The sequence below is a fragment of the Martes martes genome, assembly GCF_963455335.1.
Source record: "Martes martes genome assembly, chromosome: 3".
Classification (NCBI taxonomy): Eukaryota; Metazoa; Chordata; class Mammalia; order Carnivora; family Mustelidae; genus Martes; species Martes martes.
The window spans coordinates 2,957,177-2,984,973 of record NC_137890.1 but is presented as its reverse complement, the minus strand read 5'-3'; the positions used below and the strand labels follow the sequence as shown (position 1 = coordinate 2,984,973).

The window sequence follows — 27,797 nt, the reverse complement described above, 5'->3', positions numbered from 1 at the left end:
AATTGTTGCTCAAGACAGCCTCATTGGCTGACACAACAGCATCGAGTAAAGATAACACACTTTTTTCTTCTAAATCTGCCGAAGCCGTGACCACCCTGGGACCGCTAGCGCGCCTGCGTGAATTTTTGGTTAAAGAAATGCGAGCTCAAGGTGAAGGACAGCAGAGACGGCTGAGCCGGGGACAGGACCGAAGGCTTTTGCCGTCTGAAGTACCTACAGAAACATCTATAGAGAGAAGAGTCAACAAGTCTGTTAAAGGTAAAAACAGATAGTTACCCCTGCCCCAACCCCCACCCCCCACTCCCCAATATAGTTGATGATTTTTTCAAAAGTAGGTTGCTTCCGTTACGCATCATTATCGTCATTTATGAATCCATCTTCGAAGTCCAACCCCAAACTGCCTTTCCGTCGAGAAACGTCAGTCCCGCACTGGGCTCTGTCTGAGTAAACACGCAGGGACCTGGATTGGAGCCCACGGAGCAGATGCGTCCTGGGACCAGTTAATAAGGCTGAAGGGCCGTCCTCGAGCCACGCTCAGCAGCGGCGCGCAGAGGTCCCGCCAGCCCCCCACCGCACAAATCCGGCTTCACCTGGAACTGAGGTAGGACTGTGGTAGGTCTGAGTGCATGCCAGCAAATGCCAGAGTTCACCACCTCCGTGGGCATCGGTAGAACCTCCCAGCATGCCAAGGGATCAATTTGCTTTGCCAAAATGAAAGTAAGAAGAAATTAAGACACTGGCCATGATTTAGAAGGCCAATGGGAACATCCAATTTTCTTGAGAGTAACTTCTTCGGTGAGTTTTGTCAACAAACAAACAAAACACAGCACAAAGAGCAGAGTGATGAATGCGCCCTCCCCCACCGCGGGAGCCAGGAGCGGGGCAGGCGTCCTCATCTTGTTGGTTCAGAGTCTAACACGCTCGCAGATGTTCCCAAACCTAGTCATTGCTCAGATCCAAAAGAAAATTGTAAGCAGCTTCAGATTTAAAAACAGAACAAAAAACCCCACGCTGAGCATCTTCCTTTGATGTCATTCTCGGACGTGTGACGTCATAGTGGTCGAGCCAGACAGATCCTCACTCTGGAAGAGAAAGGAAAGAAGTCAGTGGTGACTGTCGCAGGAACAGAGCCATCCTGAGTGACAAAAAGTCCCCTCACGACGCGTGTCACTTGCAAGCGTGATGCACTCCGGGAAGGACCACCTCCTCATTGTGTTTTCTAGGGTGGTCACCCCCTCCCCCCCACACACACACCCCGCGCCCCTGGAAGCGCGGCCCAGGGCTAGTGACTTGTGAGGGTCGTGCATGCTCTCTTGTGAGGCCAGGCTTGGACGAGACACAGAGATAGGACGCCGCCCTTGCCCTCGGGGACAGAAGCCGTGGAGCCAGTGGCCAGCCTGCCGCCCAGGGCCCGGCTCTAGGCAGGGGCTGCAGGGGAAAGCTCACGAGGGGACGGACACCAGGGCCCGGGAGCACGTCCTGGAAATCGAGCCATCGGGGGTTGGTGGGAACATGGGACAGGCAGTGAGTCTGCACCTGCCTCGGAAAACCATCCCCCTGGATCATGTATCCCTTTCCGAAAACGGCCAGGACCACACACATTACTGCAGGGACACGCTTGTCGTCCCACACCCTCCTCACGGGCCTCGCCGCCCCGGGCCAGGTTAGGTCACTGACTCCCACGAGCCCACTGATGACACGGCCGTCGGACCCCAACCTGCCTAACAGCTTCCTGCCTTCCAGGCCCAAGGATCAAACTTCTTCAACCTGTTCCTAATTTCCATCGTTTCCGGCATGTTTTTAACTTCCTGTGTTCTTTAACGGACAGACCAAGTTGGAGACTTTGCCATTTCATAGCAAACTGCCTTTCTTTTTAAACTTCTTGGCTTTTTTTTTCCTTTTTTTTTTTTTTTTTTTGGTTTTATTGATTTGCGGGGGGAGAGAAGGCACAATAACAAGAACGAGCAGGGTTGGGGGGCGCAGAGGAAGAAGCAGGCTCCCCGCTGAGCAAGGAGCCCGACCAGGACTTGATCCCAGGACCCTGAGATCATGCCCTGAGCCAAAGGCAGACACTTCACCCACTGAGCCCCCCAGGCGCCCAAAGCTTCCTGGCTTTGTAATCAAATTGCCGAGTGGTCTGTTTGCATCACCCCCCCCCACTTCGTCGTCCCCGCGAGAGCCCGTGTGACGGCCTAACCTGAACGCTGGGACCCCTCCAACCGCGGGCGCTGCCGAATTCCACCTCGGACTCCCACCTCTCCCCAAACACGAGCTCGCGTTTGTCCTGAGGCTCTGAGTGGGAGGTGAGTCCCCAGAGGGCCCAAGCGGGTGTTCAGGGCACTGGATCCGCCAGCACGAAGGTCTGGGGTCGCGGCTGACTTTAATGATCAGCCAAACGTGGTAGACTTGTCTCGTGCTAAGCCCACACCCACCGCCTCGGGAACCACTAGGCAAGTGCATCCCTCCATCTGCCAAGCGGAAGCACCGTCCCAGAAACCCGCATCAGCCGCTCCCGAGGACGTGCTCCCCCCTCGCACCAGCGGACTCTCGGGGGCCTGGTGGCCAGGCACAGCGCAGGCGGGGGGGACGCTCCATCCCGAGAGCCAGCTCCCAGCACGGGACCTCCCGGAGCGCTCCTCCGGGGCACACGGGACTCTATCCCTCCGAAGTACAGCCAGTGTCAAAACCTTCCCCTCTGTGCTTTGTAGAGCAGGGAGGAGTGGAGGACAGGGGGCCCCTTTCATTCCTGCATTTGTGCATGCGGTGACTCTGTAGGACAAGGGCCTCCCTGAGGCTGCGGGGTGCTGGTGGGGGAGGAGGAGCCCCCGGGCAGGGAGTGGAAGCAGGCTCCCACACACACTCGCCCGCTGGGGCCAACGGAACCGGGGCTCAGAGGGTCGAGAGGCAGCGGCTTCCCAGACCCCCCTCACCGCACCCTGCTCTGCCCACTCCCCCCTCCCTGGAGCCTGGGAACCGAGCACATTTGCCTCTTCCTTTGTTTACTGACTTTTAGAGGAAGTTCAATGATCCCTCCTCCTGAAAATTAATTTGCTTCATCCAGACTAGGAAAAAAGTCTTCTAACACGACCAACCTGACATCCTCACCTTTAAACATGTATGCTTTCTAAGGGTGATACCAGCAAACTTTTTCATGGGCTTTATTATCTACGTTAATTCTAGTAGGAGCAAAGTACAAATTATTAATTTTATGATCATTCCACACGGAATATTCATCAGGACAGAAGACACTCCTTGAGCCCATTAGATGTAGCAGCAAAACAAAAAGGAAACATCAAAGAATCACACGTTGCTCGTGAATGTGATCACCAGGATATCTAGAGGCTGTCCTGGGGGTATGCGTCTCCAAGTAATTGAAACTTACTGGCATTCATTGAATTTGTCGTATCATCACACACAGTAATGGTCTGCAGCTTAGACACTGCTTTGGAAAGAAACCCACTCGCAGAAGCACGGCCCTAAAATTAGTTGATTTACCTTGCATTAACAAGATCTAAATTGTTCCACTGGATGTGTCCCCCTGGCCTGCTACTCCCCATCTTGGGACAAATGATGGCCGCAGGAAGGACATGTTTCCACGTGCCTGGCATCCTCATTCCCGGGAGGAGGGATAATCCCAGGACTTTTCCATTTAAAAGAGCAATCAGAACGCAAACGAGCAAGGGCACCGTCATTAAAGACCCTGCCTCCCGTCTGCTCTGCTCTACAAGCAGCAGCAGCAGAAACAGAAAACAGGTCACTGAAGACCTTGTCATGAAAACAAGCGGGAAGATGTCTTTGCCGCGCACAGCGCCAACGTCGAAACACAGACACGTGTGCCGTCGGTGCACGGGGCTCCACGATTCCCAATACGGTGCGCGCTTTGGGTCTAGAATGTTCTAGAGATAAATCGGGGACATCTGCACTGGCAAATTAATTCAAGCAGCAATTTCGATACCCATTCTGGCCCCTGACGTTTTCGTTTTGATTCCTCAGGAGTCTGTGGTTTCGGGTGGCTTCACGGTCCGTATCTCAGTGCCAGAACTCAGCGCAGTCCTGAGTGGTGGCGAGTCAGCCCGGGAGGCCCTGGTTCCCTCTGCAGAGAGCCTCGTTCCCACCGGCGTTCCACGTGGGGCCCTGGGGCAGGCTGGGTGGGGATGTGCGTGGGGCCCCATGCTGGCCCCCTCTGTGGGGCCCCATGCAGAAAGAGCCCCACACCTGACTCGTCAGTGCGGGGAGCTCCCCGGGCAGCGGCAGGGACCTGACCTGGACCCAACCCGACCGAATTTAACCCTTGCAGGCGCTTAGGAGAACCGCAGAGGACGACTTACATGACAAAGAAACAACATATTCTCAAAATGAAAACCTCTATTTCCAGCGGCAACTATGATTAGGAGGAAAGAAACCTGCAATGAACCCAGACACGTCCTTTGGCCCATTTAAACCTTTGATGTTAAACACAGACTTACAGGAGAACATAAACTTTTCAGTTACACAAGAAATTCCTAGAAAAATAACCCTGATAATACAGTATCTCCGCACTTGGCTAAAGGCAAAGCTCTCTTGACTATACCAGCTGGAAAAAAAAAAAAAAAAAAGTAAGGTGAAATGTGATAACAAACAAGCCAGAGATTCTAAGAAAAACGGTTACTTGAACTTTTCATTTAAATAGGAGAAAAAAGAAAAACACACAAGTTAAAAGGAAACTAGGGAAGACGTTCCCCCAGGACAAACGGGGGCAGTAAATTACTTCACCAACCCTACTCGTGAGAGACTTCAAACTGTCTGTCCTATGAGATCACCGTTGCCACTAACAAGTAAGATCATTTCATCCTGACGGCTTGCTGCTGAAGAAATGTCCCAGCCCCAAGTTGAAACTTGATGGAAATGACACAGCACAGATGGGGACGAGACGGTCCAGCCCTGGGAGGTGGCTGAGGGTCAGAAAAGGGGCTGCTCCTCCTCCCTTCGCTCCCATTTAATCCTTCGGGTGAGACCTTGTGTTAATCACCGCACACTGGAGCCCCCAGCGGTCCCGGGCCGGGGATCCCAGCAGCTCCCACCGCACGCGTGTGCTTCCTTCCTGTGCTTGTTGGTACAAAGTCCGACGTGCACTTCCTACAAGCCGTTCCGTGGCGCGAGCACCCCTCTGCGCGCGAGGCAGTGCTGTTCAACAGCGCAGAAGAAACAGGACACTCGCCCGAGGGGCAGGTCCCCCTGAATTCCTGGGGGACGCTGCTCTTCAACCATGAAATGTCAGACCTTCCTAGGTACCAACCAGATGGTGGAGCGTCAGAGACTAGTCAGCAGTGAAGGACGGACTGTAACTGTCCCCTGGGCTCCCCTCCCTGCTCCGCTGGGGCCATCACTGTCCATTTTACAAATAAGGAGAGGAGTGGGGCCGGGGAGGTGGAGAGAGGGTCTGTAACTGGGACGGGGTCCCTGGAGTTTACACTCTTTACACAGCCCCAAGGGCTCGTTCCAGAACTCTCCCCAGTGACACAAAACACTGCCAGGGCCACGGGCTGCGGCCGCACACACCTGTCTCCCCTGTGAGTGGAGCCCTCAAACCCTGCCTGTCCCCAGCACCCCACACAATGCTTGGTGCCCCTTCCTAAAGCTTCAGTGAATTACCTTGAAATAAAGACCCGTGCGGTTTATGCCATCTCTCACAGGCAGAAAAGCTAAAAAAAAAAAAAAAGAAAAAGGGAAAAAAATATTCTTCTAAAGGAGAACGAATATTTAGGACTGTCTGAGGCCCAACAGAAAAGAAAAACCTCTTCAGTTCACAAGACAGAGAGAGCGAGAGAGCAAGAGAGAGACAGAGGCATTCTAAGGCAGAGGTCCACAAAGTATGCCAAGTCTGACCTGTTGCCTGTTTCTGTAAATAAAGTTTTATTGAAACAAAGCAAATGCTCATTCATTTGCAGATGGTTGCTTCCGCACTCAACAGCAGAGGGGAGTGGTCCTGGAGACACTGCCTGCCCCTGGACAGGAGGAAAACTTTGAGGACAAAGGAGGCTGAAGCAGTCAAAATAACACCATATATTTCCATCTGTGCATTACACCTGGAGACTAATTGATTCTCCCTCTGGAGATCATCTGCAAGCTTCCGTCCTTTAGAAACGCAACACCATGGACTAAAATCCATGCTATCTTGTTACAGGCCCTGCTGAAAAGGACGAAGCAAGTCACACACTCATTTATGAAGCCAGCACGCTTTGGGGATTAACTTCCCTTTCCCATGGCTCCTTCGCTTGGTTCTCCACACACAACACAGAAGCACGGAGTGCGTATGATTATCACGAAACACAACCCCCTCCACCAGAGGTGAGCTCAACAGTATGTTCGTCCAAGTCTTTTCTCTTCCTGGGGCCATCTAAGAACGGGAATATAAGCGTTGTGCTTCCACCCTATGAAACAGTAAGAATGCTTGAGCCAAGTGACACCACGTGCATTGAAAGTGCACAGATCCAATGAACGGTGTAATTCTTTCCTCAGATTTAACACATTATTATGCTTACGCATTTACGCTGATATAAAGAATATGTACTTTATGTAAACTACAAAAGTGTTTGTTACATTGTTGATATCTGAAGTTCTCAAACCTAAATATTATGTGTTTCCTTCGAAATTAATGCATGTACAGTAACAATTTATTCCAAGTATATTCACCCCAAATATCCTGTTTTTGTATCTCATTTCAAATGCACCTTTCTTTCCTTCAAATATTTAAATACTTAAGAACTGCTATAGGGGTTATTTTAGCTTTATGATTTCATCCCTTTTTTATTTTTATTACTGAAATTGAAATAAGCATTTTTTGGAAGTCTGAAATTATGCCAAATACAACTCAGATCCCCTCTATAATATCACTGAATAGGAAACAGACACAGGAGAGTCGTTAAAAAGGGACGGCCTCAAGATTCTAAAATATACTTTGGCCTTCACATTTAATAATAATACTATAATTTGGAAATGTATTAAAAATAGAGAATAAGCAGTAAAACACTTGTCTTTCATTACAGGAAAAAAGAAAGAAACATTTAATGGCAACAGGAAGATTCTGGAATCCACTGCCCCCACCCCGGCCTGCCTCACCCCTGCCCAGCCACCCCCCACCCCGGCCCACCTCACCCCTGCCCAGCCACCCCCCACCCCGGCCCGCCTCACCCCTGCCCAGCCACCCCCCCACCCCAGCCCGCCTCACCCCTGCCCAGCCACCCCCCACCCCGGCCCGCCTCACCCCTGCCCAGCCACCCCCCCCACCCCCGGCCCGCCTCACCCCTGCCCAGCCACCTCCCTTCCAGCCAGGAGCGTCCACGGGGCACCAAGGCACACAAACGCGCCTGACAGCCCGAGCGCCCCCGGCTTCCCCGCTGACTCCCTCCCTGTCCCTACCATGCTCATGATACGGGGTGTCATTGCTGCCTCCCGGGGGCTCAGAACTGAGCTCATTTAAAGGCTCTGGTGGGAAGGGGCGGCCAGCCCTCAGGGGCAGGACCCTTCAGCAAAGTCAAGGCTGAGGGTCCCGCCCTGCTGCGCGCTGGCTCATTCCCACCACCACTCATCTCCAAAGCATCCTGGGAGCTCAGGAGTGACTCCGGTCAAGCCATCCCCACCCCTTAGAACCGAATGCCCTTCCAATGGCTCAGTACGACGTGGGAGTGGGTGGCCACGGGTCCCACCGGAGTCAGGGTCCTGGGGCCCAGGATCCGGCACTGACCAATCCGTTCCTTCTTCTGAAAACGGGGACCTTATTGTCCTACGCGGAGTTCCTCCCTGGGCCACGGAGAAGCTACCAAATGAGACTTTACGTGGGCCGGTTACACATAAAGGAGTCAGCACGGTACAGGACACACCTGAGTTTCTGCGTGCAGAGGACCCCCTGCCACTGGCCTGACTTGCGCCTTGCGGCTGGGTCCCTTAGCTTTCTTCAAGCTACTGTAAACGACATCCGCTTGTCACCACCTGTCTCTGCGAACTACAAGGACTTCTTAGCAAGACCCGCAGCCCTGGGCCACCGAGAAAGCCCGAGTCCTCCCACGGCGCTCCCGGGGCTCGGCGCCCCGCCGCGACCTCTTGGCCATCCCAGCACTTCCCTGCATTCAAAATCCCACCCGCGGATGACAGCACGAACTGGACCCGCGGGCAGCGAACAAACCGATGAACGCGGAGAAACAAGGGCAAGCGGCCCCCGGAGAGACGTGAGAGAGCTTCGGGGTAACCGCACAGAAGCGGAACAGAAGCCGAACTGCTTCTCGGGGTGGCTCCGGGCCAGTCACAGCTGCCCGCTCCCAGCGCTGCACGGACGCCGGCGGCTCACTGCGGGATGCGCGGGACAGAACGCACGGACGGGGCCGGGGTCGGGGGCATCCCCGCGAGGGCAGGTCCCCTGCGGGCGCGCGCAGCAGGGCAGGCACCCACGTCTCTCTGAGTGCACGGTGAACCCCACAAGCGCGCGGCTAGCTGGGCTCCCGCACGGGCCTCTGCATCCCTGGTTTACGCACAAAAGCGCAGCGAACGGTGGGTGAGCAGTCAGGCTCCGCGGCACACGAGAAAGACCCACACCCAAAGGAAGCACCATTTATTCAAGTTTCAGTAACGACACACGCCAAGGCTAAGCTGCAAGCCGTCTTCGTCAAGTTCATTTACCAAAAAGGAACATCGCGTGAGACAGCAGCTGCCCACGGCCAGGCCCTCCCAGGCGGAGGGGACAGGACAACGGTGGCTCCTGCCCCGCCCTGGCCCCACCCCAGCCCACGGGGGGGGGGGCCCACCTCCACACCCCCCCTCCCAGCCACACAGCACCTGGGGCAGGGTGGGGTGCCGCACGCGCTCTCCGTCAAGAGTGCCAGAGTGCCAGAGCCGGACCCCGCTCAGGGCAGTTGTCTGCGCAGAGGAAGGGCTCTCCGCCTGCACAGAACTCAGTGGCCCGACCTGGTGGGCCTTTTCCATGCTGGTTTGCTGGGAGGGACTTCCCACAGGACGGGCTCTGGTCAGGGGCCCAGCCTGGGATTTCTCACGGCGTCTTGGGAGATTCAAGAGAGCAGGCAGGTTGAACACCTTGGCCCCGGGCGCCTGCTGGAAGCCAGGGCCACGGCGGACACACCCAGAGCCAGGAGAGCACCTGCTTCGGTGCTCCGGTGCTCCTGGAGAGATTCCCCCGGGGATGGAGGCCCCGGCTCCGCCCACAAGGCGGCACACTGGGGACAGGAGCCCACGGTCTCTCACCCTTCCCTCTCCTCTGGCGAGAGGAAAGCCCAGTGAAGGAGCAAAACTGGCCAACCAGAGAAAGACACAGCTTCCCAAAGGGCTCAAGGCTTGGGGAGGGGGACACAGGAAATTGGGTATGAAGACATCGCTCCTTCCACTGCGAGAAGGCTGGATGGTTCTCGCGGACCGGCCTGGTCACATCCCCAGTCCCTCCAAGCGGGACAGAATTCTCTAGGACTTTTAAGAATGGATTTAAAAGACACACGCCTTCCTGGCCACCTGTTTAGGGACCAAAACAACAAAAATGCGACAGAGCAGACAGAAGCTTCTACACAGCGGTTCCATCACACACCAGAGTGCAACCCACCCGCCGCGACAGTCCACCCACGGAAATCCCTCCTCCAACTCACAGGTACCAGTGCAAGGATTCGGTGACACACAGTCCACAGGAGTTAAGAGAAAAATAATGGTTATTTTCACAATTTTCCTTAGAGAGCAACAAGCCATTCTGTAATTTCTACCTGTTGCACTGAACTGACCACGATTGGGCTTCGAAGTGGCCTAACCCAAGAGGAATGGGAAGAAAATGGCCTCACTCTGAACACTGCCCGGCGACAGCGAGACCCCCAGGGGCTGGGGTGTGGGACTCTGCCGGCCATCCACTGTGGAGTCCACGGCGCCTCAGCCACGCATCTCTGCGAAGGCCCTGCGCGCGGGCCGGACGGCCACTCAGGGACACGCTGCCTCCCACTCCCGCCACTCGCCGCCGTGGGGTCCACAGCAAGTTCTCTAGAGTTTAGGCCCCGGAGAAATCAAGGAGACCCACGAGCACAGACGTACTTTCGAGCACACGCACTTGAGCATGAAAACTGAAATTTCCCATTTCTGGCCCGGACGAGGCAAGAGCATCCCTGAGTGGAAGAGGACCTGCTCCCAGGGACGCAAGCCATGAGGAGAAGGCCGTCCACCCCACCGAGACGGAGGAACCAAACACGGTCTATGTCTGCTACTGTGTTCTGTACACAGTTCACCGAAATTAAGTGAAACAAGCCTAAATCCTGAGGACGGACCTCCACGCTACGTCAAGTCTGAGAACCACAGAAGCTACAAGTAACTGCACAGAAATCCACGTGCAAAATGTGCATTCGCCTCCCACAGAGGCTGGGGCGGGCGGGTCTTCCCAGTGGGCGGCCGCATTTCCCCGCTCACTCAGCACCAGCGCTGTCCTGTCGGGGGTCCTCGCCAAGGGTACGGGGAAGACTCGGTCCTCCGCCGGCTGCAGGACGGAGCCGGGCACTCCCTGGGACAAGCTGCTGGGCCCCCAGCTCGGGGTCAGTCGTCAGCGGCCCCACGAGGCCCTGACCCAGCTCCCGACTCAGCCACGGTCTGTCTTGTCGGGGTGACGGCCTTTCCCCCGACCCCAAAGAAGCCACCGCGTCAGCTGGAAGACCCAGAACCGGGCAGCAGCAAACCAACCAGGGCCACGCCACCTTCCAGGCCCAGGGGGTCTCTCCAGCCACAGGTTTTTCCTCTAAAACGAAGAATAACAAGAACCTCCCCCCAAGGAGGTCCTGAGCACTCGGCCACGTTCAGAAACGTTTTATAAATTATAAAGTGCTTTGCAGACGTTTGTGTAACCAAGTCTGTGACTCCTCGCGTAGGCAGGGGCTTGGCGGCTTAAATCGGTTATCCGCACCCGGTCGCATCTCAGTGCCTCAGCCCGCTTTAAGGGCTTCTGCCACCTTCTCTGCTAGTTTGGAGGAGCAAAGTCCAGAGCTGCCGTCTCCTTCACCAGGCAGAAACCACAAGATGGAAGGATCAGATGACTCCGGTAGGAAGGTTTTTAAATGCTCTGTGTGTTACTCCGAACACTCTACTCTCCTTCTATACTGTGAGATATGAGCTGACAGCTTTATAACAGCTGACCGGGCCCTACAGGTCACTGTCGCTTGTCACCTCTTCCATCGCCTGATAAGCTCTGCCCTTCTTTCTCCCTCCTCATCAGTCACACGGATCCACTTCTCGTTTCTCACTCAGGAATGCGGCAGCAATCTTCTGCCCCAGGACCTTTGCATGGCTCTTTGTTCCCTTTGCATATATGGATTCTCCCCCCAAATAGCTATAAGACCTGCTTCCTCGTCACCTTCAAGTTGCCCCCTTTTCCCCCTGTCCCTTCCCCACTTTATTTTCTGGAGCAGCTATTACTACCTGCAATGCTCCACCGTCTGAACCCATTTCAAAATTAAATTTATTTCCTAGGTCTCAAATACAGACCTGAAGACTGAATACCTTTCACTTTTCTTTTTAGCATGGAAACCAAACCAATTTCTTTTTTTTTTTTTAAAGATTTTATTTATTTATTTGACAGACAGAGATCACAAGTAGGCAGAGAGGCAGGCAGAGAGAGAGAGGGGGAAGCAGGCTCCCTGTGGAGCAGAGAGCCCAATGCGGGGCTCGATCCCAGGACCCTGGGATCATGACCTGAGCCGAAGGCAGAGGCTTTAACCCACTGAGCCACCCAGGTGCCCCAAAACCTATTTCTTTTTAACCCACACTTTAATATTTTTCGAACGCATGAAACATTTTAATTGTTTAACAAGTAACAACTGGCATCTTTGTAATGAAAAAATATTCAACGATTTGAATGAATCTGCAAGTTGAAGTCAGATCTGACCTTTCTGCCCCTGTCCCTCCCACCCACTGCCCTTCCTTCTATCAAGCAGCTGCTACGTGAAGTCCCCAACCCCCCTTTAATTAAAAGGTAAAAGCACAGGAAAGTTGCCTGGAACCACCTCCCACATCAGCCTGATGGGCCGGTAACACAGAGCCGCCAAGCCGATGGACTGCCTGCCTCCAACCACAGTGGCCACCGTGGCAGAGGATGGGGCTCCAGCAGCGACAGGTCCCAGAGCGGGAGGCTCCGTGAGCAGAGGGGGATGCTGGTGGCCATGGGGACTCTCCTCCGCACAGGAGAGGTAGGGGCCTTCCCAGCTAGGTCACAAGGTCTATAAAAGGACAGGATCTAGGCATTCAACAAGGGCTTCAGATCCACCTGCATACCATCAAAGGTGCGTTATAGCTGGGTCTTAAGCAAACACAGTCCTATTTGGAAATTATTAGGACGGTGGCTAAAATCTCCAGGTTCACTTTTCACGGAAGGGCACCGCGGCACGCAAGCAGCCTCCGCAAACATTTTAAATGTGAGCTTTCCACATGCCCGGCGTGAGCGCTTGGGGGTTACAGAATAAAGGACGAGCTCACAGAAAGAACTCCCAGCAGCCCAGCTGAAGACCGCGCGTACTCTGTGAAGCAGCAGCGCATGGTGAGCCGAGACGAACCAGAAGACTCCGGAAAGGGAAGCCATTAACCTAGTGTGGGAAGTTTCTGGAAAACTCCCTCTGACAGTGAAGACGGGGCACAAAGACGGATCCCGAGACAGTTCCAGGGCACAGGCTGGAGTGAGCTACACCCAGCAGCTCGGACCCCAGCAAAATCAAACCTATTGCTTCTGAGCCGGAAACCGATCCAGAATCCTGGGAGGTCACCCCAGGGTGTGGGGGGAGGGGCCCCGCGCTGGAGATGCTCCCCCACCAGAACCTTCGGAGAGGCCAGCCCCTGCGAAGGGTGGACACCCACCTCTCGGAGCGCTGCGGGCGGTGCCCAGGGAACAGTCTGTGTGGGGAGCTCCGAGGGGCCAGAGGCTGGCATCACATCACCCCTGCGAGGACTCGGACATTGGGACACACTGAACCTCAACCGAGGGACGGCTGAACCGTCTTCAACTCTAGGAAATGGCTTAAGACCCGAAGAATTCTGAACATTCCAGCGGAACAGGACAGACTCCAGACTGTGCAGCTGAATGCTTCACCCAGAGTTACTCTAGGAACTTAATTAAATGCTCCACGCCAGGGAAACTTGGGTACTTTACGGCTGGGGTTATTTCATTTGGAACGGAGGCTACTAATAAACCAGCCCTACTGATAAGCTAAACTGCAAATAATGATAAGAAGTAAAATGGAATTAAGGTGAGTCAGTTCTTCTGCCTCTTTTCTGATATGACCCCAAATACCAAAATGTCATTATATTTGGAAGCCACACAAACTTCTAACTTGAAAAGAAAGCGCTCATTTGAAAACCTGTCAAAGTAAGGAAAAGCTAAAGAATGTTTTTGAATTCATTAATTAATGTTTACAAGTTTGTCAGGCTTTCATATCTAATATTTTCACACCATACATTATTTAAGTTTTTTTTTTTTAACCAGCTGAAGTTAGTTTTCTGATGCCAACTATAATGCAACCGTACCCTCGGGGTTTACAATATCCTAAAAAAGGAAAAAATGCAGCTTTTGCGGTTTTGCAACTAATATATTTTGCTAAATCCTACCTAAATGTTTTCAGTTGACTGTATATTTAGAAGTCTACTCAGGGAACGAATGAAACTCTTTGAAGACATGTCTTCAAACTTACCTGATATATACAACCAGAAGAGGGTAGGAGTAGCTAATGGTTTTGTTTTCCATTTCGTCTGTGTACACAAAGTGCTATTTTCGGTCACGTTTATGCCAGAAAACAATTCCTGAAAACACTACTATCATATAAGAATAAAACAGAAGCACCCACTGCCAGTCACCGGAGTGATTTATCTTCTGAAACACGCATCCAGGCTGCTGTGTAAGAAACTGACCGCTTTCTAGCAACCTCGCCCGCCCGAGGAGTCCAGGAGCTCCACAGTGACCACAGTGTCCCGACATCCTCCTGCCTCCGCGTCTCACCTTCCAACAAAATCAAGCTGCTCCACACACACTAATCCCTGCCTGGTTTAACCCTGCTTGTTGCTCAGAGTTTCTAAAGCATGATTTGCTTAGTTTTCAAACTTAGTAAGAACATCCTGGCCGATTTCCAAAACTACTTCCCCACCTCACAATTCCCCCAACTCATCCACCCACCAGGTGCCCAAGACCCTGCTTGGGGACAGGAGAGGAGGTGCTGGTCAGACTCCTCAGTGGGGACAACTCCCCCCCCCACCCCGCCCCGGCCCCAGGGGGCGTGGGCGTGGCTTCTCCAACAGGCCTGGGAATTCCAGGGCTTCACAGGGTGGGGGGGAGACACTGCAGTCCCTACTTCAGCTGGCATCTCCCGCACCCCCACCCCACACACTTGGCGGGCAGCCATGCCAGTTCAGGGGTGCTCTATGGAAGGGATCCAAACCTCACCCGGGGAAAGACTGCTGGGCTTATCTTTGAAGACTCCCTACAGAGGGGCACACCACAAACTTTATGGGTCGGCTTTTCTATTTATCCTGGTAAGTGCTCCCCAGACCCAGAACCAAAGAAGACAGGGCACTCTGAACTCTGCTCTCCCTGCTCCCCAAAAAGCTGCACTGATGGGGAGGGCAGGGCAGTGTCCCCTGTTTCGCTGAGCCCCCCCGCGGCAGGTGGCCCAGGGTCCCGCGCAGCTGGGTAGATTACCGGGTCTCCCTGTCTACCAGGCAGGCGCGTGGGCCCAAGGCTGCCATCTGCTCGGAAGGAAGTCGTCTCTCCAAGGATGCGAGGGACCAGCAGCCGTGCAAACAAAACCGAGTCACCCGCAGCGGCACGAGCCCGCGGATGCCCACTACAGTTCCTAAAACTACGGACAGCTTCTGAGCTCAGGTTGGCGGGCGTCTTCCCTTATACCTCGGAAAGTGGAGTTATAGTTCCATCATTAGGAAGGTAGAAAAACCACCTTTCTTGGTGTAAAACTTCAGTTACATGATAAAAAAAAAAAATCTTGCAAACAAGACAGGCACTCATGGAAGAACCCAGTGCCCAGAAGATCACGACCTAGCAGAACGGACGAGTGAACGCATCGGTCCTTAGGCAAATTCTAAATTGGTTAGTTTTCAAATACACTCATCATGAAAGAGGTTAATGACTCATTTCTGAGGAAACTGTTAATGGACTTATTCATAATGAGGAGATTGTGATATTTCACTTATAGAATGAATACATGGTAAAGACACCTCAAGCCGTGACCAGGACAACCGTGCAGGTTGAACCCATCACAGAGATCAAGGACGTCTGTCTCCCCAGGTGCAAGAGGCTTTTCCGTTTGAACGACGCCGGGAATTCCCTTCTTCTTCTCCTGTTTCTTTCCCTTTTTTTTTTTTTAACAAGTAAGTACATGATCTTGAATATCGGCCAAACCTTCGCTCTTCTGCCTCACAGTAAACACTGCCCACACGGCCGTGAGCGGGCGCGTCCCCGGACTGACAGCCCACGGCCTTGCTTCGGTGCGTCCCCTACTTCTGGCGACCAGCAAACCTTTTAGTCCATGCGTGGAGCACAGTGTCCCCAAGTAAGACGGGCAGATAGCACTTCTACGAGCTCTGAGCTCTTCTGCAGCAAATGACAGCCCCGGGACAAAGTTACTCATCAGCACACAAAGGACCCACAGAGACAGCGCACACTCGATTCTTTCTTGATACTATTTACAAACATTTCTACCGACTAATTAAATGGTGACCTTGGAGAAGACATCTGACCTCCCTCAGCCTCCCTGTTCACAACCTTAAGTGAGTTACATCATACCAACACTTCCCAGCTCTTCTCCTTTCAAACTCTCCTTTCAATGCCCTTTGGGTCCCCCCCCCCCCCCCCGCTTCGTGGAAGGAGTCTGAACGCATGTGGGGCTGGGAGGGCAGGGAGGTGTCTTCCCGAGTGTAAGGAGGCACAGCCAGCTTTGCTGAAGTAAAAACAGCTGGGGGGACAGCAGCTGTCCTCGCCGCAGACCCTCAGAACGCCGGGAAGCCAGCCTGGAAACCCCCAGAACCCGTCACCAACCAACAACCCGAGACGACGCCGCCAGCGACACCATAACAGCCATCAAAGACCCATCAGATTCCAAGCTCTTCACACTGCTGGGCGTATCACTGGTTTAAAAAAATTAGGGTGCTTTCCTCCCGTGTCCTACTTCCTGCTCACCTGCCCACATTTTCTTGGGAATGAATACATACACGGGAAAAAAAAAGAGAGAAATGAAGTAACTATCCCCAAGTGAGATAAAACACCACACAGTCCCCAGAGAGTTGCCGGAGGCGGGTCCACGGTCAAGTCCGCACGTTAACTGCCGGCTGGGACCTTTGGAGGCAGAGACCAGGAGACGATGGGACAGAACGAAATGCGCATGAGGACACAGAGCCCCAGGACGAGGCTGGACCGTGCGTTGGGCCTCCCAACAGTCCTCCCTTCGGCTCGGGGAACCTGGCACGTCCCAGAGCCTCCCTCAGCGGCAGACTCCTGCAGCACTGGGTTTTGGAGTATTAGCTGATACCACAGGTAGGAAAATGTCTCTCCACCGTGAAGTGGGAAAACACACTCTCTGGATTTTAAACAATTCCTTTGACCTAAAGGGGATAGAGATGCACAATAATCTTTCAATATTAATCAGGATAATGGTTACGGTGTCACCAGCTCCAGCTCCAGCCGCCCGTCAAGCTCCGCGACTGTCCCCACCACTGGAGGCAAAAGCTGGACTGAAACGGCTACTGATACATCTGCATGGGGAGAGCGCTGTCTCACGCTCATAAACACGACACACTACGCATTAGGACTACAGAAAAGCATAAATCCTTCAGATAAACATATGGATTTTAAGGTAATTATGAAAATCACATATTATAATGAGATCTTTCACAATCCCCCTTCTTACACATTATAAAAACTGAAATTTAATCCTAGACTGTAATAACTCACACAATGATTTACACAAATACCAATACTGGGGCTAGATTAAAGCACCAGTAAGACTCCAATTGTACTTGCGGTTTTAAAGTTTTAACACGATTAGAGAATATGTCATTATTCAATATTCGAGTTTCAATTTAAAAAGAAATTCACATCAAGCCTCTTGGTGCACAACCAGATGAGACAGGGAGGCCCTCACCCCATCACACACACACACACAAAGTATTTCTTTCTGGAAAATCTGATACTCAAAAATCAATACTAAAGGGGCCCCTGGGCTCAGTCATTTGAGCATCAGACTCTCAATTTGGACTCAGGTCCCCATCTCGGTGTCGTGCGATCAGGCCCCGAGTGGGGCTCTGTGGTCAGCACGGAGTCTGCCTGTCCCTCTGCCTCTGCTCCTCCCCCATCTCTAAAATAAATAAGTAAAACCTTAAGAATAAATAAATAAATAAAATCAACACTAAAATAAAACCCAGTATTTACAAGGTGCTATGAACCTTTAAAGTAGATCTACCACAAAGTTTGACCAAATATTCCAAATTACAGTAAAAGCACAGCAGGCAAAGACTATTTTGTAAGGCTTTTCTGTAGGCATCTACATCATGTGTGACGCAAGCAAAGAGGGCAAACTGGAAGACGCATTCACCTGACGGGAGTTTTACAACGTCTCTGGACACGTCAAAGCAACTTTATGCAAACTTCGTATCATTCCAGTCCCATCGCCAAGAAATCAGAACCACTAACTTGCCGATTTTATCGCTTGTAAACACGCAGCCTTCACACGGTAACCCAGTTCTAGGTCAGCGTTCCCATGAAGGAATTCAACAAAGCAGCGAGAACACCACTCCCGGGGGGGATCCCGGACCGTCAGCTTCCACCGAGCAAGATGGAGCGTACGGAGCGCGTTCCAGCTCCCTCTCCCCAAAGCCGCTGCGCCTCTCACGTCCGCGCCCAGTTCAAGCGAGTCTCTGCGGCAATCCAGAGACAATCCGACGATCACTGGCAACGTCCAGCCTCAGCATTTCCCCCGTCCTGACGAGGACGCCCCCCAGCTCCCCACGGAACTCAGTCTGCAGGTAAAATTAACACAGAGCCTCCCCCACTGAAATTCAGAGAGTATGTTTTCAGAAAACCCACGACCTGATCAATAACATGCTTATAACGGATCCTATGGGAAGGTCAGAACATTCTGTTTTCATTTGTTTACTAAAAAGCCGACATTAAGATGCGGTCCCCGTCTTGTATAGAAATACACATCCTCCCCCCTCCCCCATCTGTACTAGACAAAATCGGCAGCGAATTCTCCTGTTATTAGTGGACTCCGGTGAAGAACGGGCTTTGGGCGGGGCTCTACTTCCCACTGAGTTCTTCCCCACTCTACTTGGCAACGCAGATAAGAGTCAAGTTACATTTTCCCTTAAGTTTCTAAGGTGAAGCGGGAACACTCGATTCTGCGCTACCCAAAAAAACAAAACAAAAAGAACCCTCTCCACGTGCCAAATCTGATACCAAAAGTTAACCAGCTCCTGGAACTATGCTTCTACAGAAAATGCCTTAGTGGGAATTTTAACAGAAAACCCATTATACCTATGCTGTTCGTTAAACTGCTTCAAGTTCTCCTCTCCAGAAAAAAGAGAGATTCATTTAATCCACAGAGCTCCAGAGAAAATAAAACATTAATTATCTACGAGAATTCCTTTTGTGGGGGAGGGGGCCTGCGGAAGAGCAAATGACTCCAGCAAACTTCGGAGGTTCCCCTACGGTGTCTGACAACCACACAAACCCGAACTGCAGGAGGGGCGACCCTAATTGAAGCAACCCAGGCCCAACACTGGATTCAGCAGCTCAAAGCTGAAGGGTTCTGGTGTCCTTTCAACACACCCCACGCTGAGAGCCAACACTATCCGTTAACAACAACAACAACAACAAAAGATGTATATTCTAATTGCAAATTTTCATCTTGACAGTGTCTTTTACATATAAACAAATCATAAAAGGTAATCAAAAGGACAGTCTTAATGCAGTTTCAGCATTAGGACGCTGTTTTCCTCAACTGTTATTTTCCTATGTAATTCAACCACTGCTTCTCTGCAGTGGATAATTATCTATGCACAACATCTCAAGTTAAGTAAAGGGGGGGGGGAAACACGGTTCTTCGAGACTGGAGTGGAACTAGCAAGGAAGCAAGAAGACACACGTTTCTTAAAAGGGTATTAGCTCCATTTTCAGATTGAGGTTTTTTGGGTTTTTTTAAGAACACTCAGGGGCAAAAGTGACTTTCCTATAAATACTCACGGTTTCAAGGCAGTAAGTATCAAGGGCATCAGTGGGTTTATGAGCAGGGCCCTTTAGAAGGGCACTTTAACTGTTCTTGATTTTTATGATCTGCTGGACCGCCCAGCGGCCAAGGACACGGAAGGGAGAGAGTTATAATTACCCCATTTTACAGACAGAGAAAGTGAGAAAGTGGGCTTAAATGGTTTTCCTCTGTCCCACAATGACTCATTAAGATCAGCAACCAGAAACCTGGTTTCCTGATTCCTGGTTTAATGTTCCACATACTACGCTTCCTTCTACGAAGTACTATTTTTGTAAAGGTTTCTCTTTCAATAAAGGAAGTAGACCAAGTCATGTGACTTTCATTCACGAAAGCCTGTGTGTTTTCATTAGCACCTGAGTCCTCTGTTCCTGGGAACAGGGCAGGAGCGGCGTCCGTTATTATCTTATTACCACAGGAGCTGGCCAACCAAAGCAGGAGACCACGCACAACAGAAAAACAAAGGGCATGTGGTTTGTCAAGGGATCTCATGTAGTTCTAAAAATATGCACGTTCTTGGCTTTCAGATTTCCAATAGGCAATCCTTTCAAACGTAAATCGTGATTATATTGTTCCTTTGGAGACATTCCTCTTGTCCCCAGACTCTCTGGCCATAGGACATGCATGAATAGTCCTTTTAGCAAACAGAATTTAAATACAGATGCTTTCAATGGTAACTCTTATCTAACCTGCCTTATACATACATGAAAACCAATTTTAGAATAAAATCCCACGACAGAGGAACAGAACACTGACATAGCACCTTTTACGACATACAGCAACCTCCAATCATAGGACAAAATGTATACAGTTAGTTTTCAAATGCTGCTTTAAAACAGATCTGTACTCTAGTTCCAGTTCTGAAACAATGCTCAGACAAAAGACAAATGGGTTGGATTTTTCTACACACACACACACACACACACGCAGAACACACAGTAAGACCCTTCCCTTGCTCCCAAGATGCGTAACTGAGAGTTCAATTTTTATTTGCTCTGGGATAATATATATATCTATCATATCATATATATTATCATATATTAACCCAGAGTGCGCGCGCGCGCACACACACACACACACCCGCTAAGGTGTACTAACTTGTTTCCTTTGCTAAGGCACAGAAATCCCACCATCCCCAATTCTATTGTAAACAACCATCAAGCCTTGCAGAAAACCAGTATCTTTGTTACCACTTATGCAAATGCCAAACCCTACCCAAACAACCCCAAATTACTTGGCTTCAGCATAATTAATGACGTCTCCTCACGGGGCGCCCGAGGAGCTCAGTGTGCACACAGGAGCCTCTTCTGAGCACCAGGCCAGCGCACGCAATGACCCAGGAAGTTCTTCTCCCATTTCATCTTCAAAGAAAAGCTTTCCAAGTCTTCCTCCCTATAAATCATTCTCTCAAAGGACGCTTATCTCCTGTGAACTTTTTATTTACCAGCACCACAAACCGATTTCTACACGCGCACGTGAGTTACATAGAAGTGGACGTTCCCTCTGGGTTCCACTCTCCACAGACCACAACTCAGGTTCACGTCCGTAAAGTCGACATCCGTCCTTCCTGCTCTCCGGTGCTCTGTGTCGCGTCCGTTCACTACATCTATTGAGCACGCAGTCCTTTTAAAAAACTGGTTTGGGCACCACAATGGACCACAGCTCTCTATGTGCTTCGAGAGTCGCTCTCCTCCTAACCAGGGGGCTTACCATAACGCCCACAGAGACCAGAAAAACGGCAAGCAAATCGGCCTCATCCCTGTTCAGCCAGTGTGCAGCGTGTGAACGGCTGTTTCGGTTTCAGAGTCCTGAATCCTATAGGTTGAAAGGAATTTTATACTGGTGGGAAAACTAACAAAACAAAGCGAAATCAGGTCTCCAACTAAACTCCTCCCTTGAGGTTTAAAATTTTCTCTAGTCTGCAAAGGACATTCTATCATACACGAGTCACGCTCCCGAATGTATCTCCTTCACCAGAAAGGCCTTGAATCCTTGCAGGCCTGGCCACACAAACCCCGGCTCCCTCCTCCTGCAGCTGCCAGAACCCGCTCCCGGGGCCTTGTGCGGTCCTGTCCAGGTTTTTGCTGCCTCCTTCCCCAAAAGGCGTAAAAGGTGTTATGTTCTCAGGCTGCTTTTCTGATTAGAATCAGATTTCAGCAAAATGTACTTTCACGTTCACTAGGGCATATACCCTATACACCCATCTGGGCGGACAAAAAGAACTTTTTGCAAGGATGCATCTTTCCCCCGACCCAGTTCCCGTTTCTCTGGTCTGTGTCCTGGGAGGCGGCTCTTCCTTCAACCCCGGGACACACACAAGCCATTTTTCAGAAGTACCTGCAAGGGCTTCACTTAACTCCAAGCGCAGTGACCTTCAGGGGAGAGTCGTCGGTTACGGGATACATTCCGACCAGTTCCACGGGATCTAATCAGATGCCACAGCTCTATGCTCCTGCTAACTCCCTAGGACTCTCTCCTCTTTGACTCTATGGTTTAAATGAAGCAAAACAGCTTCCTCTGTCCTAACAGGACAACTGGCTGTTTACCCTATCGCTGTACTTCCCAACGCCAGGGACTAACCGTCCCAGGCAAACTCCAAACCCCATGCTGCACTAAGGTGGCATTCAGCTACTCTGTTGGTTTTAAGGACAAAAGGTACACACGGATCCCCAAGCCCTGAGATCATCCCCTGGACCCTCGGCAGCCTGCTGACCTCAGGCTAGCACAGAACTCAGGCTACAGAACGCTATTCGCTACTTTGCGTTTTGGGATTTGTCTTATAGCTCCCCCAGAGCCTCTACCTGCCCAGCAGCCCACCCACCACCACCAAAGAAAATGAGGAAATGAACACTCGCTCCCCCTTGTTCTCCACCCCACCCCCACCCCTCAGCCATTCCAAGTTTGAGATCCTCAGAACACACCACCAGCCCAGCAAGCCCAGCCCTCCCTCCTCGTGGGTATTTGATGAGTCTGTGAACAACACGGGGCACCCTCCCGCCCCGTTGTTCTGGAAAAGACCCACGAGGTCGTCTCCCACTTGTTCTCCCTAAAGCACTGGTACCAGACCCCGGCTGCACGTTCCCATCACCTGGGCAAACTCTGTACTGCGCCGGGGCCTGTGGTCTGCCGGCTGGAGGCTTCACTCGTTTGTGTCTGGGCCAGGCCCCGGAGGTTAACTTCCTCAGGTGAGCCTCACAGGGGACAGGGCACTCAGAGGACGCCCCCCAACCAGCAGCATCAACGCAGCCTTCTTAGGAAGGCGCACTCTGGGCCACACCCTACACCTCGGGCATCGGAACCTCGGCAGCCCTGCCACCTGGGTTTAGCTCGGACCAGGTGACGGCCAGGTAGACCTGGACTGCGCCGCTTTCCTGCCGTGCGCGGGCACCGCCCCCATTTCAGACCCTCAGGAGAGAAAATGGTTCACTGTTCCTCGCTGCAGCCACCAAAATGGACACTCATTTTCTAAATGACTTGCAGACCTGTTGTGATAACCTCGGAGCCGCCACAAAGATCAGGTGGGACGTGGTTCCAGGAAAACAAAGCGAAAGGTGAGGCAGCTGTCAAACTTAAGGTCAAGAACCCGCAGCTGGCACTGTGGGGCGGCTGACCTGGGAAGACACCGCCCTGGGAACCGATGGGAAGAGGGGGCTGGGCCGGAAAAACAAACCCGAGTCTCCCGAGTGGGGAGCTTCACCTTCGACTCAAAGACCACCGGACCGCTCTTGGTGTTTGGAGAAGAAGGAAGCCAGGGGAGGGGCCCCAAGGAGAACTAAACAAGAAGGCGGTCCAGGATTTTGGCGCTCAGGTCAAGGTACCAGAGAAGAGAATGGCAGGGAACCCGGAGCCCGCTCACGGGCTTCCCCACCCTTCCACCCGCCAACCGCAAGATCCAAGGGCCTCACCTTTCACAGCGGTGGCCTCCTTCAGGTGATGGGACAAGAAGTCAATGCTGGCATAGGTGTTGGCAGAGGGGAGGGCGCCAGGGCCCGGTCCCCCGCAAACCCCACTGCTGCCGCTGCCCCCCACAGCGCTGATGAGACCCCCGAGGCTGCGGGTCCGGCCCCAGGCGCTCTTGTCTCCGGGCTGGGGATGCGGATGCTGCTGTGGGGTCGGTGACAGCCCAGGCTCGTCCCTCACGTCGATGGCAATGTAGTTGAGGCCATTCTGGAAGCCGGCAGAGGTCTCCCTGCACATTGGAGAGCTACTGCCCCCGGGGCAGCCCACCAAGCCACCCGGCTGACTCGGTACCCATGGGCGCGCCTGCTGGGGGGGCGGCGGCTGCAACTGGCGGGGGGACATGGGGTGCTCGTCACCCCCACCCAGGACGCCGCTGCCGCCCCCTTCGCTGCTTTTCCTGAGAGAGACGTTTTCCACGGAGGCCGAGTTGTGGCGCTTAGGGTTATGGGCGAAGGACGGGGACACGGGGGTCACAGTGGTGGTCGAGGAGAAGGTCTCGGAACTGTGGCGCCGGCGGCCCCCCTGTGGGTCTGCGCGGATGACCTTGGCTCCCCGGTGAGGGTCTGGGGGCTGGCTAGCCTGCAGGAAGGCCTCGACTCCTGACACCTGATCCATGAGACTCAGCCTCTTCAAGCCGGACGTCGGGCTGGTAACACGGGCACCTTCCGGCTTCGGGGGGGCCGCGATGGGTTGTGGCGGGGTGGCAGCCACGCCAAAGGCCATCTCGGTGTAGTCACCGTTGTCCCCAGTCTCCGAGGACGAAGAGGAGGCAGCGCTGGGGCCCTGGCAAGTGGACGCCTGGGGCAGGCGGTACAGCTCCCCTGGGGGGGGCGGTGGGGGATGCTGCGGCTGCAGCGAGGAAGCAGGGGCGGCAGGGCGCGGGGGAAGGGGCGGGTAGGGGGACGAGGCCTCGGGGGACAGCAGGGCATCCAGGGAGCCCACGGGGTCCCCGCTCTGGGTGCCCGGCTTGGGCGACTTGGGCGAGCTGAAGTCGAGGTTCATGTAGTCGGAGAGCGGGGAGCGCTGCCTGCTGTCGCTGCTTGTGCCCGGGGTGCCGGAGCCCAGGGACGAGGCCGGGCTGCTGGCGGACAGCAGCGAGGACGAAGAGGCCGCGGAAGCCAGCAGCGGAGGCGCGGGTGGAGACAGGCGAGCTCCGGCGTCGCCAAAGTCAATGTTGATGTACTCGCCGGGGCTCTTGGGCTCGGGCGGCAGAGGGTACTCGTGCATGCTGGGCAGGGTCTGCAGCCCCTCCAGGGACAGGCGTGTGGGCCGCACTAACCGGGCGCGCTGGTTCAGGAAGCCCTCTGGGCGGCTGCCGCTGCTGCCACTCGGCCTGCTGGGTGAAGGCACTACTGGGTGAGGAGGCTGACTGTGGCCGGCTCCCGCCGCGAAAGCGCTGCTGGACAGCGCGGCCCCGGGGCTGGCCGGCGGTTCGAGCCTCTCCTCTTCCAGGATGCGCCCCACGGGGGAGCTCATGAGCACGTACTGGTCGTTGTCCCCGTTGCACGTGTAGGGAGCCTTGTAGGAGCGGGGCAGGGAGCTATAGCAGTAGCCAGGGACTCCCCTGAGCATCTCCCCGCTGCCATGCAAGGCGGCCGAGAAGAAGTCGGGAGGGGTCCCCGAGGTACCCGCGTCGCTGGGGGACATATTGAGGTAGTCCCCGTTGGGGAGCAGCTTGGTGTCGGCATTCTCCATGGACAGCTTGGAGCCACACCACATACGCATGTACCCACTGTCCTCGGGGGAGCTCTCGGCTGGGGAGCTCGTCTTGTAGCTGCCCCCGCTCGCTGGAAACGCCCTGCTGACCGTAGGGGTGGGCGCGGGCACCGCGGTTCCCGTGGGGGGCAGGGCTGCGGCGACAGCGGCGCGAGGCTGCAGGATCTGCTTCGGGGCGGACACGCTAGTGGGGCTCATAGGCATGTAGTCATCACTCTTACAGCTGCCACTGCCCCCACCCAGGAGGGCCACACCAGGGGTCATGGGCACGTAGCCATCGTCGGCACCCAGGTTACTGCTGGAGCTCCTGTGGGACCCGATCTCGATGTCGCCGTAGTCCTCGGGATAGGGGTGGTAGGCCACTTGGGGAGACGACGCGGGACAGGTCGGGCAGAGGCGGCCGGAGCTGCCGGAGAAGGTGGCCCGCATCAGGGTGTACTCGTCCAGCGAGGCGGAGGAGGGCTGCGGCACCGGCCGCTGCCGGGCAGGCGTGGTCAGGGAGTAAGTCCTCTTCCTCAGCCCTCGGTCCAGGTCCTGGGCCCCGTCCCCGGACACTCTGCGGTAGGGGCGGCCGCAGTGGCTCAGGGGCCGGTCCATGGTCATGTACCCGTACAGCTCGCCCCCGCCGTCCCTGGCCGGGGGGGTCTCGGCGACGGACTCGGGCGTGTCGCTCCTGTGGCTGCAGAAGGCTCTGAGGTCGCCGGGGCTGGAGCCGTACTCGTCCAGCGACATGAAGCCGGGGTCGCTGGGGGAGCCCGAGGCCGAGGCGCTGCCGCTGGAGGGCCGCTGGCCGGCGGGCTGGTGCAGGGGGTGCTGCAGGGGCGGGGGCGGCCCGGGGGGCGGCGGGTAGGAGCCGGAGCCGTGCCCGCTGCTGGACGACAGGCTGCCGGGGCTGGTGGCGGCCGGCGGCGAGTGCGCCCCGGGCATGGACATGGACCGGCTGTGCTGCAGGGCGCCCCCTGCCGGCGCCGGCGCCACCTTGCTCGCGCGGGCCCCGCAGCCGCCGCTCAGGGTGTGCGAGCGGCTCAGGGGCGCGCGCACCGGCCCGGGGCTCAGGGGACTCCCGGCCACCGACACGGGCCTGCCGCCCGCCGCCCCCGCGCCCGCCGCCGCGCCGCCGTCGCCCTCGCTGGCCGTGCGCACCCGACACGAGCTGCACTTGGCGGCCGGCGGGGTGGCGGCCAGGCTGTCCGTGCGCGAGCGGCGCACCAGGCCCGTCTGGCTCGGGGGCAGGTTGACCAGGTGGTGGTGGCGGCGCGCGCCGGGGACGCTGATGGGGTGCGTGGAGGACGAGCCCGACGACTGGCTCTTGCTGCGCGGCCGGAACTCGAAGAGCTCCTTGAGGGCCTTCATGGCCTCCAGGATGGTCTCGTGGATGTTCTGCGCCACCACCGAGTCGTCCGCCTGCATCCACAGCTCGCCCGGGCCCGTGACGGCCGAGCGGCCCACCTCGATGAAGAAGAAGCTGTCCGAGTGGCCGCAGCGCCGGATGTTCATGAGCTGCAGCGTCACCGACGGCTGCTCGCAGTTGAGCTTCACGAAGCCGATGGTGCGCGCCGACAGGCACAGGCGGTACACGCCCGTCAGGTTCCTGCTCTGGCCCAGGCCCTTGGGCTTCAGGTTCACCTGCCACACCTCGCGGTAGGCGGCCGTGGCGGGCGCCACCAGCCCGTAGCTGTCATCGGCCGCGGCGGCGCCGGCCGAGCCGCCCAGGGCGCCGGGCAGGGAGGCGCTGCAGGACGCGGCGGTGGCGGCGGCCGGGGGCGCGTCGCCGGCGCGGCCCTCGCTGACCAGGTCGGTGAGCGCGCGGTACCAGCCCTCCTGCTCCTGCTCGTTCTCGGCCGCCACCGCGAAGTACTCGTCCTTGGTGTAGAGCGCGATCAGGTACTTGTGCTTGGCGTCGGCGCGCTTGTTGATGTTCAGGCAGCAGTCGAGCGCGATGACCCGCTTCGGGGCGCCCGCCTTGCTCCGCCACTTCTTCTCGCTCTCGTAGTACTCGAGCCGCGGCGGCTGCGGCGCCGGCCCCCCGCCCGCCGCCGCCGCCGCCTCGTCGCCGGGTCCGCGCAGCACGAAGAAGCGCTTGTGGCCGTGCTTCTGCTTGCGCAGGTAGCCGCACTTGCGCACGCTGTGGTTGTTGTTGTTGTTGTTGTTGAGGTTGGGGCCGTCGCCGCCCGCCGGCCCGGGGGCCCCGTGCGGCGGCGGGCTCGCCATCGCCGGCGTTTCAGGCCGCGCCGCCCGGCCGGGCGCGGAGGAGCTGGGGGCGCGCGGAGGGGGGCGGGGGCGCGGGCGGGGGCGGCTCCCTCCCCCCCTCTGTTCGTCCGCCGGAGCCCGCGTCCCTCGGGCCCGGAGGTGGGGAAGGCTGGGGGAGGCCCGCGGGGGCCGGCACCGAGCGGTGGCGCGGCGCCCTCCGCGCTCCCGGGCCCCGGAGGATGCCCGGCGCGAGCGGTGGCCGCCCCCCGGCCCGGCTGCCCGCGGCCGCTGCCTCCCGGGCGAGATCTCTCGGGCGGCGCCTGGGGACTCGCTGGCTGGGCCGAGAGTCGGGGTCCCCGCGCCGAGCCGCGGGGCCGAGCCTAAGGCGCGCGCAGCCGCACGGGTCCCGCCGCTGCGCCGCGCTCCGGGGTGCCGGGGTGCGCCCAGGCACTCGGGGTCCGCGCCGCCGCCGGGGCTGCTGCCGCCGCCGCCGCCGCCGCCGCCGCTGCCGCTGCTGCCAACGGCGACCCGGGTTCGTCGCGGTCCCCGCCGCACAGTGAGTAACACATCGCGCACCGAGTGACTGAACTAAGAAGAGCAAAACAACATGTGACTCGGCGTTACGCAGGCACACACGGCGCGGCCGCCCCGCCCCGCCGCCCGCATTGGCGCCGC

General features: G+C 55.5%; 1 protein-coding gene across 1 annotated transcript; it reads right to left on the bottom strand.

The window, feature by feature from the left end:
• Positions 1–27,265, bottom strand: IRS2 (insulin receptor substrate 2). The gene is made up of 2 exons (XM_080797964.1): positions 23,162–27,265; positions 1–1,082 (listed from the first exon to the last, which is right to left on the bottom strand). Exons 1-2 carry the CDS (start codon positions 27,141–27,143, stop codon positions 1,078–1,080), a joined length of 3,987 nt encoding a protein of 1,328 aa, XP_080654090.1. The 5' UTR covers positions 27,144–27,265; the 3' UTR covers positions 1–1,077.
• Positions 27,266–27,797: the final 532 nt, after the last annotated feature.

Bases quoted from the DNA above. Each gene is read 5' to 3' on its own strand.
- IRS2 (XM_080797964.1), bottom strand. From the start codon at position 27,143: ATGGCGAGCCCGCCGCCGCACGGGGCCCCCGGGCCGGCGGGCGGCGAC.